Source organism: Rattus norvegicus, chromosome 17 (genome assembly GCF_021556685.1).
Source record: "Rattus norvegicus strain SHRSP/BbbUtx chromosome 17, alternate assembly SHRSP_T2T, whole genome shotgun sequence".
NCBI classification, from domain to species: domain Eukaryota; kingdom Metazoa; phylum Chordata; class Mammalia; order Rodentia; family Muridae; genus Rattus; species Rattus norvegicus.
The window spans coordinates 31,052,044-31,067,203 of NC_141550.1; the positions used below are offsets into that span (position 1 = coordinate 31,052,044).

The following is a 15,160-nucleotide window of genomic DNA, read 5'->3' on the forward strand; positions in this document are numbered from 1 at the left end:
ATGAATGAGTTACTATTTTGATCAAGTTACTCAGTTTGGGAAGGTCCACCCAAATGGGCAGAACCATTTTCTGATCTTATTCCTCAGTGTGGATGCAGTTGGAGGGGCTGCCTCTAGATCCTACTTCCCTGACATCTTTGCCATGAGGAACCACAAGCCAAAATACACTCTTATCAGTGGAGTTACTTTTTTCAGTGTGTTTTTTCATAGATACAGGGAAAGGATCTAAGACAGAAAGCAAGCCCTGGATGAACTCTTTCCAAGAGTTTTACCATTGACAAATGAATAAAGTAGAAAGATATGGAATTGGAGAAGGTAGAAGGAGGGTGTGTGTGTTTGTGTGTGTGTGTGTGTGTGTGTGTGTGTGTGTGTGTGTGAGTGTGTGTGAGAGAGAGAGAGGGAGGGAGGGAGGGAGAGAGAGAGAGAGAGAGAGAGAGAGAGAGAGAGAGAGAGAGAGAGAGAGAATGTGTGCAGGCACATGTTTACATGTTTTCCTCCAGGTAATATCAGCTGTTGACCTCTGCCTGTTACTTTCTTTGACATTGGGTCTACTTATTTACAAATGCCTTTGCCAGGCTATGGGCCAATCCATTTACTTTTAGAGATTCTTCTGCATATACCTCCCAGGCCTATCCTTGGGATACCAGCTATGTGCCACTTTGTCACATATATATATTTTTTCTTCACATATATATATACATATATATATTTTTTTCTTATATATACATGGCAGTTACTCTATTCTTCGAGGTATTTCCAAAGGCCAGCAGCTGTCTTTTTGTTTGTTGTTTTTTGATTCCACCTCCTTTGCCCATGACTGGGATCACTACTATGCACCTCCTTCTTGAGCTTTACTGTTTCTTAAGGTCCGAAGTAGGATCGTCACACGTAGATTGCCTACACTTTACCAACTGAGCCTTTCCCCAGAACAACACCTGTATTTTTAATCGGCAGCAAAACTCAATCTTTTCTTCAAGCAATCAGTCAGACTTTATACTTTCCTAATTCCATCCTGAAACAAACTGGGAGATGTTAGGTATTATGACATTGGACTACAAAAATTGACCTTGCATATAAAGTTCTTATTTTCATTTGTTTATTTTTGAGTTTCACTATGTAGCTTATGATAGGCTGGATTTGCTATATATACAAGGTTGGACACTTGTGCTGTATCTGTCCGTTGTTCACCAAGTTAGAGCATCACAATGTTTGTGAGAATGAACTTTTAGCCTATATATTTGACTGTGCTTCTATGATGTTTTTTGTAATCCCTCATTTCAGGCTTGCCGTCATGGATCCTCTGCTGGAAGCAAATGCTACCTTTGCCTTAAAGGTTTTGAGAGTATTGGGTGAAGATAGCTCAAAAAATGTATTTTTCTCACCCCTGAGCATGTTTTCATCTCTGTCTATGATCTTATTGGGAGCAAATGGAACCACTGCAAGCCAGATAAGTAAGGTAACCAGCACCATGGTAAAGCAGATAAATACTGTGGCCTGTCAGTTGAACTGGACCTTTTATGCTCTAAAATCTTCTTGCAGATGATATAGGGGTGTGACTGGAGAAGTTATAGGCAGGATGTACTACCCCTATTGGAATTCTAGATGTAATATCCAGATCCACTGGTGGTGATTGTGTATGTGAGGATTAATTTGGTGCAAAAATACCAAAGGTATGGTCCTAAGGCCTTATGATCCCCCCTGCTTTTGTTCTGGCCCTAAGGGATCTCAATTATCCAACAGGTAAGGTCTGTTCCTAGGATCTTGAAGTTTATTCCCAAATGGAGTCATTCTAATCTGGAAGACCAGGATTCGAATCTTTAGTGGATTTTGTTGAGTTCTCTGTTATATCCACACAAGTATGTGAACCTCAGAGACTGACTGCCCCAGAATCATATGGAGATAAGGACAGTGAACACTTCCTGAAATGTTAGTTCTGGCTGTGTTACAGACACTATGGATTGGCTGGCTTAGTTAATACACATTATTTTTTATAGTTCAATTGGCTTAATATTAAAATTCCTGGAGTTGGAAAGTTGGTTTTTTATGAACAGTAAATGGCATTTTTGTTTCTCCTCAAAGTGGGTGTTTTCGGTTTGTTGTGCAATGCAGACTCAAGTGCTTTCTTGTTGAGGTAGACCTAGGTGTTTTGTTGAGGCAAGATCCATGGAAGGACAAGTTATATTTGGAGAGAATATAAGTAGCACCCAATTGACAGAGACTGGGTGCTTACATAGCTAGCTTTAGAATGTTGGTCTTGTGTCATTGTTGATTTTCATTTTGTTGAGAGATGCATGACGTAGAATTTCTTCTGGGGTCATGGCTGGTTTACTCACTCCTCCTGACTCATGCAGATTCTGTAAGTATAACTGTTTCTGCTGAATCATTTCACCACATGTGATTTGGGTTCAGTATCCTGATACTACTAAACTAGACTGATTGTAGCTTGATTAACATAGATTAAAATTGACCCAAAAGCTACTTCCAAACAGGTCCACCTTCCTTTGTCCTATTTACCATCTTTTCTTTCTTTGGGTTGTGTGCTACAAAAGGGGTGGAAGCACATGAGAACCCTTATAAAAAGTATGTTTTAAAAACCTAAGCCTACATTTCCTGGATGTTTATGTCATGATTAGATTTCCTTATAGTGACACAGATTGGGTTTAACTCACTTAATGCCTTTTTTAAAACTTCATTGTCCCTACAATATCTTAGTTCCTGATACAGTTATATTCTGATGAATTGGGTATCAGATGACATTGTACCAATGTGGCAAAATATGTTCAGTGCATTGGATAAAGGACACATTGCAATATCCTAAATGTAGCAATTCTGATTCATAGCCAAATAGGAGTGTCCAGTCTCTTTTATCCAAGGTTATGGATATTTGATTCATCAGTATTAGTGTTTGAAGCCAGTCTTTCCTATTCCATGGCTATCTTATGACATGACTTTGCATTCTGGGTTAGCTCTTGGAATCCTTTTTTCTCTTCTCTTCTCTTCTTCTTCTTCTTCTTCTTCTTCTTCTTCTTCTTCTTCTTCTTCTTCTTCTTCTTCTTCTTCTCTCTCTCCCTCCCTCCCCTCTCTCTCTTTCTCTCTCTCTCTGTTCTAAAATATCACATCTACTCATAGGCAGTTTATCAGTTTCCTATGGGAGCAGCTGTAATAATTTGTGTACCTTTTCAGAAGGAAAAAGGATTGGGAACTCTAAGGAGGTAAACCTAATGTCTGGCTTCAGGGTATCTAGCATGTTCATTGTTGGCTGGGGTCATGCTTTTCTTTCAAGTAGGTTTGTGTGATAGTAAAATCAGTCCAGGATTTTCCACATTGCTTGGATTTCCTTTCACCCCTGTAGTTGGAAACAAGAGCAGAAAGATGGCAGCTTCCAGGCCTTTTAAAGTCTAGGCTTGAAACAAGGTCACTCTCCTAAATTCTAGTGGTCAGACAGTGCTAGAGCCAGCCCAGAACCAAGAGCAGGGAAGAGACAGCTTGACCAGATGTCAGAAGTCAGCTGCACTTGAGGGATAGCAAGTCTGGTTGAGCCATGGTTGAAGCCTGAGCATCATTTGTGAATGTGAAGAGGTGGCTTTGTAAAAGACCATTTCTTCTTAGAATAGGCTGACAGGGCACACAGAGGACCCTATACAGGGAACTTACAAGATACTTTCATATCTAACCAGGTGGGTCTTTGAATGGCATCAGGAATCTGTAAAATTGTGAGGGTGAGTTTAGTTTTGATTCTTTTCCTATAGCTTGGCCTGATGAAATTGTTTTTAATCTGTTGATTTCAGGTACTTTCTTTGTATAATTGCAACGGCAATGGAGGGGGAGATTTCCACCAGTGCTTCCAGTCACTTCTCACTGAAGTGAACAAGTCCGACAGAAGGCACATGCTCAAAACATCAAACAGTGTCTTTGTCTACAAAGACAGTTTTGAAATCCTAGCAGTAAGTGTCCTATAGTACTCGGAGATAGTAAGCTGAAGTTACCTTCTAGCCATCACGTAGATTTATACACACATACATGCACACCTTCAACAGAGGCACACACTCACATGAAATGTACATTTGCCTCATACACATAAAGACACAAATAAATAAAAAACAGCTATATCAAAGAGGAGTTTAGTATGTAGCCATGAGATCAGCTGTTTCATAGAAATATTGATAAACTATACCACATATACTGCTGGCATAATGGAATTTTTTCATCCTTTTAATACTGTGTTGGGTTTTCTCTTGTAACATGTCAGAATGTGAGTGGTCATCAAATTCATTATGGTTTCATAGAGTATATCAGCATGTGGCTTGTTCTTTGGTTTGCCTTGTGCTGGTGATCAGTTCCCTCTATGGCCTTATGCGGGCTAGGCTGGTCCTTTACTACTGAAATGAGCCACTGATCCACACCCTACCACAGGCTGTGTTTTTGTGAGTGACTCACCCCCTGCCCACAGAGCTCCCTTATGTGGTGACCATGGTCTAATTCCACATCATGAAATAAAATCAATTAAAATGATATACATAGTTTTATAGCTTCCACATCTAGTTCCCTAGTGGTGACACTGTTTTAAGTGGTGCAAATTTGTATTACTGTTATCATGAAAGTCTGTTCTAAAAGATCCAGCCTGTGAACAGCACAAAGGTGTCATATCACCTGTGTAGTTAACCTTCTGTCTGCTATTGTGGTGGTCTCTTAGAGTGACAGCAGTATGATAGTGTGTCTCAGGGTGCTTCCAGTTACCTCCTTGTGCTGTAGCTACTACTTTAAGAACTCAACTGTTAATCGTTTTTTAGTTATTCTTATAACAACCAGCATCTTTCCTCAATTATAAAATAAGAATAAAGAAAGTCAGAAATAAAAAGGTTGGATTTTATACTTTTCCACATATTTGTTTGGAAGTCATATCTATACATTTGATATTCTGTTTTTGTAAACTGGGAATGAGACTGTTGGTGCTAATCACTTTCATGGCTGTGTAACTTTGTCACTCTGTCTCAGTCTTTTAAAGATTCCTGTCGCAAGTTCTATGAAGCAGAGATAGAAAACATGCACTTCAAGGGCGCTCCAGAGCAGTCCCGCCAGCATATCAACACCTGGGTAGCCAAAAAGACAGAAGGTGAACATAGAGTTACTCTGTTTTGTTTTTAGTGCTGAGATTTGGCTGTAGGACCCTGAGTATGCTCAACAGGATGTCCTCTGACACTAAGCCACACTCCATCCCTGTTAGTTAGCCTATTATGAAAAAAAAATGTTTTTTGCCGTGTGTTTGTGCATGTCTGTGCACACCTGCTTGTCAGGACCACTCACAGATTTGGTTTTCCCTTTCTACCAGCGTGTCCTGAGACTTTTCTCAGTTCTTCAGGTTTGGTAGCAATGTTTTCCCCTGCTTGGAGATCCTTCTTTGTCTAGCCTTTATTTCTATTTTTGTTTTTGTTCTTTGATACACAGTCTCACTGTCTAGCCTTGACTGTCGCTAAACTATTTAGATCAAGCTGTACTTAAACTCAGAGATAAGCCCGCCTCTCAATTTTAAGTATTAAAGGCATGTGCTAAGATTCCACATTTTACAGTCTATTGTTGCTAATAATTGTAGGGCTTTCTCAAGATCTTCAAATGTAAAAAATATTTACCCTTTTTTTACATAAAGACTTTCTTTTTTATTTCCTGGAGGACTGAGCCCAAGGACTTGAGTATGCTAGGCAAAGTAAAGCGCTCTAATGTTGATCTGCCTCTTTAGCTCTAAATCAGGATTCAGTACTCCAGAGTAGTAGGTGGCACTGTTTGCTTATGATCCCTTTGCATGTATCAGCAAACTCCACTAGCTAATTCGTTCTTGTCCTTGTTCATGTTCTGTTGCTGTGAAGACAAACCATGACCCAAGCAAATCATATAAAAGAAAATATCACACAGCTTGCTTACAGTATTAGAAGGGTTATTTCATGATCATCATCGCAGGAAGTAGACAGACATGTTACTCGAGCAGTATCAGAGAACTTTATATCCTGATCTATAGGCAGTATGCAGAAAGAGTGACAGAGACAGAGAGACAGAAAGACTGGGCCTCCTGTGGGTTTCAGAAATCTCAAAGAGCACTCCCGGTAGTATACCTCTTTCAAACATGCTATACCTATTAATCCTTCCCAAACAGTTCAACTGAGGACTGAGCATGTAAATATATCACTCTATGGGGGCCAGTCTCATTTAACATACCAAAAGGCTTCAATTAATTTTTTTGTCCTTGTTGTGTGCTAATTCCTTCCTTCAGATGTAATCAGAGAGTTGCTGTCTCCAGGTACTGTAAATTCAAACACTCAGCTGGTTCTTATGAATTCCTTCTACTTCAAAGGAAACTGGGAGAAGCCATTTAACAAAGAGGACACCAGGGAGATGCCTTTCAATGTCAGCAAGGTAACCACAGTGCGGTAACTAAGTGCAGAGACTCCTGGACAAGGACCTCTGTTCGCATCAGCTTCTAAAACATAAAGAGGATTCTCATGTAGTCTGTGCCTCTCATGTCTCTGGGAAGCTTTTCAGGTAGAAGCCCCTTTCAGCCTTGAGGCCTTTCTTTTCCCTTCTCCTTTTGCATGTTTCCAGTGATGGGTATATGGTTTCAGTCCTGGCCCTGCTTCTGTCATGGGCTATGCTTTCACTGGCAGCAGTTGATTCCAGACCTGATAGCAGAGCTCTGGAGTATACTTGGAATGATTTTTCGTAGAATTTTGGAGATATGAAAATCTGAACTCCAGTTGTGGGTTATAAGGCTTCTTGTGGCTCTGAATGCAGCCCAGCCATTACTCACGATTCCCTGCAGTAGTGCACACTCCTTTCCTTTTACAGTTTCTTTCCTGAAGTTGTCTTGTGTCTTCCACGTCTTTGAGGAGGACATTCCCTCCTGCTCATTGCCACAAACCATACAGAGGGAAAACAGCCTTTCTCATCCTGTTGGAAAAAAAACATTTTAGGGCAGAGAGCTGTGTAATGAGTGCCCGGCTCAGTAAGCACTGAAAGGGTGAGTGAAATTCAGTCTTGGGCTTATGGAAGAAGCACGGATCTTTGCTTACAGACAAGCAACACAAAGGGATGGGTATTTGTGATAGACTCCATATACGGCCTCTTCTAGTTTGGAGCATGTTATTTGCTGGTGTCCCAGGGATTTTGTAACCATTTTCTCTCTCTCTCTCTCTCTCTCTCTCTCTCTCTCTCTCTCTCTCTCCCTCTCTCTCTCTCTCTCTCTCTCTCTCTCTCTCTCTCTCTCCCTCTCTCTCTCTCTCTCTCTCTCTCTCTCTCTCTCTGTGTGTGTGTGTGTGTGTGTGTGTGTGTGTGTGTGTGTACTTATACTTTGAGGATGACAAAACAAATGAGTTACATCATATTCTGGTTCATTAGTCAGACCTTGCATCTCCCAGACAAAGTTGAATTTGAACCTTCAGGTTTTTATTGTTAGGGTTCAGGATTAACCAAACAAACCACACAGATACTGATCTCAGCCAAATGCTGGTGGTTTAGTGAACACAGATTCAAAGACTGATATCAATGATGCAGCCAGGACTTGGGAGCCAAGATTTGACATAGGACAGTTCCCAGAAACAGTTTTATAGTCCTTATAAAATGTTAAAACTTGAAAAAACCCACACTATGTAATATTTAGACCATCCAAAGAATCTCTGTCTGATCTTGAAGTTAATTGACTGGGTCTAGGGGCAGGGAAGCTAGGGAATTGAGCCCAGGGGGCTCAGTGACATCTTATGACAATATGACATTATGGATAGGACAAGGAAAGTTAGGTGAAGTTGTCATCATGAGATACAAAATGAAGGTTGGGATAATATAGCAGAACTATTGTTAAGTTTGAACAGTCAATATTCAATGTGCAGAAATGGATTTTATTTCAAGATTTATTCATAGTAAACTTTTTTTTTTTCTGGTCAAAGTATTTCTGTCTTTGAAGTCACGTGTAACAGGATCCTACCTTAGGACTTCCTTCTCCTGCAAGCAACAGAAAACTTAGATGGTATCATTGAGTTCATACAAGTTTATCATCCAGCAGGAGGGTAGGAAATGAATGAAGCCTGGAGGTGCCTACATGAAGTGATGCTCTTGAAAACTGGCTTTTCTTTCCTCCTCTGCCAGTCTTTGCATGGAGTGTTTTTCCTCATTTTCAGAGCAGGGCTTTAACCCTGAGTCTATTGTCCATAGGGAAGAATATATACCTGAAAGCAAGAAGTGTCTTTCTTGCTTTCCCATATAACTTTCCCATATGACTTTTCCCATATAATCCATCAGTGGGAACATAGTTGTTTTGGCTCCTGATAAGTGTAGATCCATTACGCATTGTCTTTCTTTTTGTCTCTGCACTAGACACAGACTGTTCTGTGGCTACAGTAGATGCTAATTGTATTCCACATATGTGGCCATGCCTCCAAAGGCACAAGATTTTCTGTTCTGTGGATTTGTATTTAAATTATAAGCAGTATTGCAGCTCATACATTTGCTACTAATACAATCTTCAGATGTCACTTGAGAGCCTATTCTGTCTAAGGCACTAACTGGCTAGTGTGCCTACCTTTATGAAGCTCTCCTTTCTTGGAGAAGTGAATCTGAAATAAACATATGTGATTACATGGAGGTTTGTTTTGAGGACTCCAGAGACCTATGGTGATGGTGGCAGGATGCTGTGCTTTGGTGCACTGCCAGTAAGAACTGCCAAGGAAACCTTCACTGGGAAGATGGCATGAGAACAGACACCAGGGCATTAGAAGCATGTACCAGCTCTGAGGAAGAGTTTGTTGGGCAGAAAGGGGCTTAATCTAGTTAACCATAACACCACAGATGAACCTATGAGTATAGTGGATCCGAGGAGAGAGATTGAACTAGAATAGGAAGCCAGGAGGAGTCATTTCTATTCCAGGGTGTTTTAAGGACTTTAACTCTAATTCCTGCTAGAGTGGTCTGACTTGCCTTGTTCTTGGTTCTCTGGCTGCTATGCTGAAGTCTGAAAAAAGGTTTTCACAGTATTCCAGAGCTGTTAGGTTGACAGTGGAGGTTAACAATTAAAGTGCCATTTTGGTTATAATTCAAAGACAGACAGTAAAACTAGTTAATGACTCAAATCAAGGACATGAAATTATTTTGGCAACTGGAAGAAGGACATCACTGTCAACCAGAACAAGTAAGGCTTGTAGGTATACAAAGGAATATCAAAGGGCAAGAGTCAAATAGGCTATAAAATACATTGTTGCAGAGTTCAGGAAGAAGTCCAGGCTACAATAATGTATTTGGAAATTATGTTCAGAGTCATGAGAAAAATGAGTTTCCCCAATAGTATAGTTTGCCTGTAACATCACAGGTGTCTGGATTTGGGCCAGTCAGCTTCTGTCATTACAACTATTATGGAGATAACCAAGTATTCCCAATTGACTATCTTTTTTTAAGGTTACATCTCAATGACCTGAACATCCTCTTCTAGGCCCCATCTCTTAAAGATTCCTTCTTTTTCCAAAGCCCTACTCTAAAGGCCGAGTCTTGATAAAAGGGCCTTTAGAGATATGAAAAGTCTAAACTGTTTCAGAAGTTTAATGACTGATTGAATGTTCTAGAAGTCCAATAAAGGCCGTTACCACAGGGTCAGTGAATATCTTACCCTGTTGAATTTGCCTGGTATGTCTTGTTATCTATCCATTACAGAATGAGAAGAAAATTGTTCAAATGATGTTTAACAAGTCTAACTTCAGAACTTACCATGTGGAAGATATATCTACCACCCTTGCATTGCTCCCTTATCTTGGCAATCAGTTGAGCATCACCATCATGCTTCCAGATGAATACGTTGAACTGAGAACGGTAAGGATCAAGCATCCTTGATGGAGCTGTGGAAGAGAAAGAGTGGCATTTGGGTTTATACTGGGGCAGCTCTTCTAGACTCATATGATCATGGTTTTATTTTCAATTTATTTGTGATACTGGGGTGAAACCTAGGACCTGGAGCATGCCTTACAAGCTCTGTACCCCAGTATCTCCAAGCTACCATATGGGATACAGTTACACTTCCCTGGGCAGTGTAGAGCTTTCTCATTGTCACAAGAGCCCTGTATGACATCACTGTCATAAATTATTCAACCCTCTTCTAGGTGGAGAATCAAATAACTTATGAGAAACTTATAGAGTGGACAAGGCTGGAAAATATGCAAGAAGAGGAGGTGGAGATTTTCCTCCCACGGTTTAAACTGGAGGAGAGCTATGACATGAAGGATGTCCTTTGCAAGCTGGACATGACTGATGCCTTTGAGGAGGGCAGAGCAGACTTTTCTGGAATATCTTCTAAGCCAGGCCTATTTCTGTCCAAGGTTGTTCACAAGAGTGTAGTGGAGGTGAATGAGGAGGGCACAGAGGCTGCAGCTCCCACTGAAATAGTCACGATGGGGTCACCACTGTCTCCCCAGTGCTTAGTCACTGACCACTCCTTCCTTTTCCTCATTCAAGATGACAGGAGCAAAGCAATTTTGTTCCTTGGCCGGTTTTCCTCTCCCTGTTGAAAGGGTGTTCTTGTCAGTAGTTTTCCTGCACTCCATGGTTTGCATGTGACCCAAGCAACCTTATCAATAAAATACAATGGCAGTTATGAAATAAAGGGTTTATGGCACATCACTTTCAGAACTATGTTTCTGTCTCATGGGAGGATCTAGAATCTGAATTTTCATTTCTGGGTGTATGTGGTGTTGCTGTCTGTAGAGCTCATCCATGTTGCAGAATGTTATGGTTTCTTTCAGTCAGTCATGCACGCTCACACAAGGGAAATGGTAATATTATCTCTTCTCCAGCTGCATTCAAATCTCATTTCACTTTAGTGAGAGAATATGCCCAGTTCAGGACTCATGGGGAAGTGGCCATCCAGACTCAGACAGTCTCTGTGGACAGCTCAGGTCCCATTCTGGGGCAAGCAGAGGCACAGTGTGCTAGGACTTGGCTCCATGAGAAACTCCCTTATTTCTCTGTTTCTATGCTGGACACGGAGTGTGTCAGGAGCCTCTTTTTGACAAAGGCATGTGTAATTATTCTGGAGACTGTGATGATCACAACTAGTGAGTTTCTCCCTCATAGAAAGTATAACAACTAAAGTATTTTAGAGTGATGGGACAAAACAGTGCAGAGGGTTCTCTATCTTGTATTCTTGATGATGCTATTTTAGGTTTAACTTGAATTTGATCTCCTTGATGAAGAATCTCATGATAAATTACCCAACTCTATTAAAGGATGTAAGGCTAGATGCCCCAGCTAACTCATCTTAGGTTCTGTTATACTGCTTGCTTCTACAAACCTCTTCATGTAGTTGTTGAGTGAGATCCAGAATGTGGTTTATCCCTTTAAAAGTCTCTTGGTCTAAATGATCAGGGATTCAGGTAGGTTGCAAATACCTAAGTGTTGTCCTAGCCTGCTGGAATAAAGACTTTCAAATGATCATAAACTCTATCAAGTCTTTATCTTAGATTTGCTCCCCATAGCACGAAGATTCTGCACCCATATTTTCACTTGCTGGAAATGCAGTCACAGCATTGAGAAGCTTGCTGTTCGGCTGGAGGACCTGTGATTGGAACAGCAAAATTGCTTTACAACTCAAGGAGTGCTGCCCACAGATTAGCACAAGCACAGTAGATGTGCCTCTGAGAGGTAGAGCCCCAAGGACTGTTTGTTTTGAGGACTTCATGCTGTTGTGTAGCTTCCTTCTGCTTGTGGCCCTTACGGTCATCATTGTGAGTACATCCATTATAACCTATGAGTTGTATGAATACTCCAAGGGGTTTCTAGCCCATCACTGGACAGTGTCATTGGCACTTACAGTAATTATGATTGTTCTTTTTTAACCATTGCTGCTGGATCATATTAATTCAACCACCACCTCAGAAAGAACTTAAGATATAGATTGTTAGTAAGTTAGTTTACAATGTTTTTCTTAGTTGCTATGATGCAGAAAACCTTGGAACACTTAGATTTCAGAAAGGGGCATTTTGATCATTGAGCAAGTTTTTTTTTGTTTTTTTTTTTTTTGTTTTTTTGTTTTTTTGAGGTCAGAGAACAAGAATATTGGCAGCCCAACTAGTACTAGCTGACTTGAGTTTTTGCTAAAGGTGGGCTGGTGCTAAAGGTGATGATTAATTTTTTGTATCCAGTTTTCACCTTAACTTCTTGATATGATTTAATAAAAATGGTAAAGAGTAGGTGTGCACCTTGAGGATTTAAAGCAAAAAGGACTGATTATATTTTACATAAAAGTTTAGAATTGTGATTCTTTTTAAAGATTTTTTTATAAGATTACTTCTTAAGACAAGTAATAAAATGATTGATTCTTCCTTTCTAACTCCATATTGCAGCCTGCCAGTAACTGGCTGAGAAAATACCTTGCTTGCTTACTCTTTGTTACTCTAGCACAAGATTCTTAAATATGAATGTATTTGGGTTCTTGGGATTAATTTGGCTTTTTCACCTATGCTACATAAAATGTTTATTCATGCAAGGCTATTGGGGAAGTCATTGTAATCAATCACAAAGAAAAATATAATGTAACCACATTGTAATTTTTATGTTCTTTCAATATTTTCCTGGGTTACATAAGCTATGGGAGAAGAAATAAAATTGTTGGAGCCTTGCTTCATCCACTGTGTGCGTGTGTGTGTGCGTGTGTGTGTGCGTGCGTGTGCGTGTCTGTGTGTGTGTGTATGTGTGCATGTGTATGTGTGTGTGCATATGTGTGTGTGTATGTGTGCATGTGTATGTGTGTGTGTGCATATGTGTGTGTGTGTGTGTGTGTGTAAGTTTTTCCCTCAAATTGAGAGAGAAAATGATTGACCTATAAAGAAGTTTTCTGTGTCTGTGTGTTCTAGCAATTCTATGCATATTCCTATAGAGCCTGATATATCAAAGTGGACTTTGACAAGATTCCTATTACCACTTGGTGTATCATAAACTCTAACCCCCTGGTACAATAAGCCTAAATAAACTCTTCCTTTTACATTGCCTTGGCCATGTTGTTTTATCACAGCAATAGGAAAGTAACTAAGGTTGTCCTATCCCTAACAACCAACCCATCTCAACCCCATTTTTTGGAATCTCCCAAACTAAGAAAGCTGCTTAGGTGATGATACCCCATGTAAAGGAGCTAGGAGTTATGACAAGACAGGATATAGGAGGTGCATGGACTTGTGTTGGCTTCTAATGGCTGAATTTATCCTGGAACTAGACCACATCTCAATGTTTTTTGAGGTAGTTCAGACAATACTGCCTCAGTAGTATTCCCCAATCTCTGTGCCTGTGACTTGATTACAAGAGCTCTGGATCTCCCTTGGTTTGTTCACTTGTCCATTGTTTATTCTGAGTTGGTTAGTTATGGACATTAATTTGATATATACCATCTTCTGTCTGTTTTCAAAATATATTTATTATTATTATTATTTAAAATTTTATTTAATCTTCATTTTTACACTTCAGATTTTATTCGCCTCCTGGTCTACTCTCTGACTGTTCCTCATCCCATATCTCCTTCCTGCCCCTGTCTCCATGAGGATGTCCTCATCCCCTCACCCCTACCCCACCCTCCAAACTCCCCGGGGCCTCCAGTTTCTAGAGGGTTAGGTGCGTCTTCTCTGACTGAACCCAGAGTCGGCAGTCCTCTCATGTATTTGTGTGAGGACACTCACATCAGCTGGTGGGTGCTGCCTGGTTAGCGGTCCAGTGTCTGAGAATTTGGGGGTCCAGGCTAATGAGAAGCTGATCCTCTTACAAGGTTATACTTGCCCTCAGCTTCTCTCAGCTTTTCCCTAATTCAACCACAGGGATCAGCAGCTTCCGTCCATTGGTTGGATGGAAGTATCTGCGTCTGACTCTTTCAGGTGCTTGTCGGGTCACTCAGAGGGCAGTCATGTTAGGTCCACTTCTGTGAGTGCTCCTTAGCCTCAGTAATAGTGTCAGGCCTCAGGGCATCCCCTTGAGCTGGATCCCACTTTTGGTCAGTTTCTCAACCTCCTTTTCCTCAGGTTCTTTCCATTTCCATCACTGCAGTTCTTTCAGATAGGAAAAATTATGGGTAAGGGTTTTGACTGTGGGATGGCAGCCTCATCCTTCACTTGATGCACAGTGTTCCTGCTGGATGTGAGTATGCAAGTTCCCTCTCCCCTCTGTAGGGCATTTCATCTAAGGTCCCTTTATTTGAGACCTGAGAGTTTATGGCCTCCCAGGTCTCTTGTACATTATAGAAGGTGCTACCAAACTTCTACCCCTGATGTTGCCTGTTTCCATTCTTTCTGCTGGCACTCAGGACTTCAGTCTTTTCCCCCCACCCAATACCAGATCATGTTTCCCTCTTTCTCCCCACCTAGTCACCTTTCTCACCCTAGTCCCTCCCTCCATCTTTGTGATTGCTTTCTTCTCCTGTCCGAGTGGGATTGAGGCATCCTCACTTGGACCCATAGCTTTGACCTTTTTGATTTCTGTGGACTGTATCTTGGGTGTTATGTACTCTTTTATTTTGGTTAATATTCACTTATTAGTGAGTACAGACTGTGCATGTCCTTTTGGGTCTGAGTTACCTCACTAAGGATGATATTCCATTCTCAGTTCAATGGTTTGCTGCTAGCATTCACCTCTGTATTTGTCATCTACTGGCAGAGCATCTCAGGAAACACCTATATCAGGCTCCTGCCAGCATGAACTTCTTAGCATCAGGAATATTGTCTGTGTTTGGTGGCTGTATGTATATGGGATGGATACCAAGTTCTGAATGGCAGGTTCTGAATGGCTATTACTTCACTTTCTGCTCCAAACCTTGTCTCCATATCTCATCCTATGAATATTTTTGTTCTGCCTTTTAAGGAGGACTGAAGCATCCACACTTTGGTCATCCTTCTTCTTGAGCTTCTCTGGATTGTATCTTGGATAATTCGAGATTTTAGGCTAATATCCACTTACCAGTGAGTGCATACCGTGTGTGTGTGTGTGTGTGTGTGTGTGTGTGTGTTGTGATTGTTTACATCACTTAGGATGATATTTTCTAGTTCCATCCTTTGCCTATGAATTTCATGAAGTCATTGTTTTTGATGGCTGAGCAATACTCCGTTGTGTAGATATACCACATTTTCTATATCCACTCCTTGGTTGAACAGTATCTGAGTTTTTA

General features: G+C 40.7%; 1 protein-coding gene across 1 annotated transcript; it reads left to right on the forward strand.

The window, feature by feature from the left end:
* Positions 1–1,276: 1,276 nt before the first annotated feature.
* Positions 1,277–10,606, forward strand: Serpinb6e (serine (or cysteine) peptidase inhibitor, clade B, member 6e). Its single transcript, XM_087591946.1, has 6 exons — positions 1,277–1,456; positions 3,789–3,944; positions 4,996–5,113; positions 6,263–6,405; positions 9,682–9,837; positions 10,125–10,606. The coding sequence occupies exons 1-6, from the start codon at positions 1,292–1,294 to the stop codon at positions 10,527–10,529; spliced, it is 1,143 nt and encodes a 380-aa protein (XP_087448072.1). The 5' UTR covers positions 1,277–1,291; the 3' UTR covers positions 10,530–10,606.
* The last annotated feature ends 4,554 nt before the right edge of the window (positions 10,607–15,160 follow it).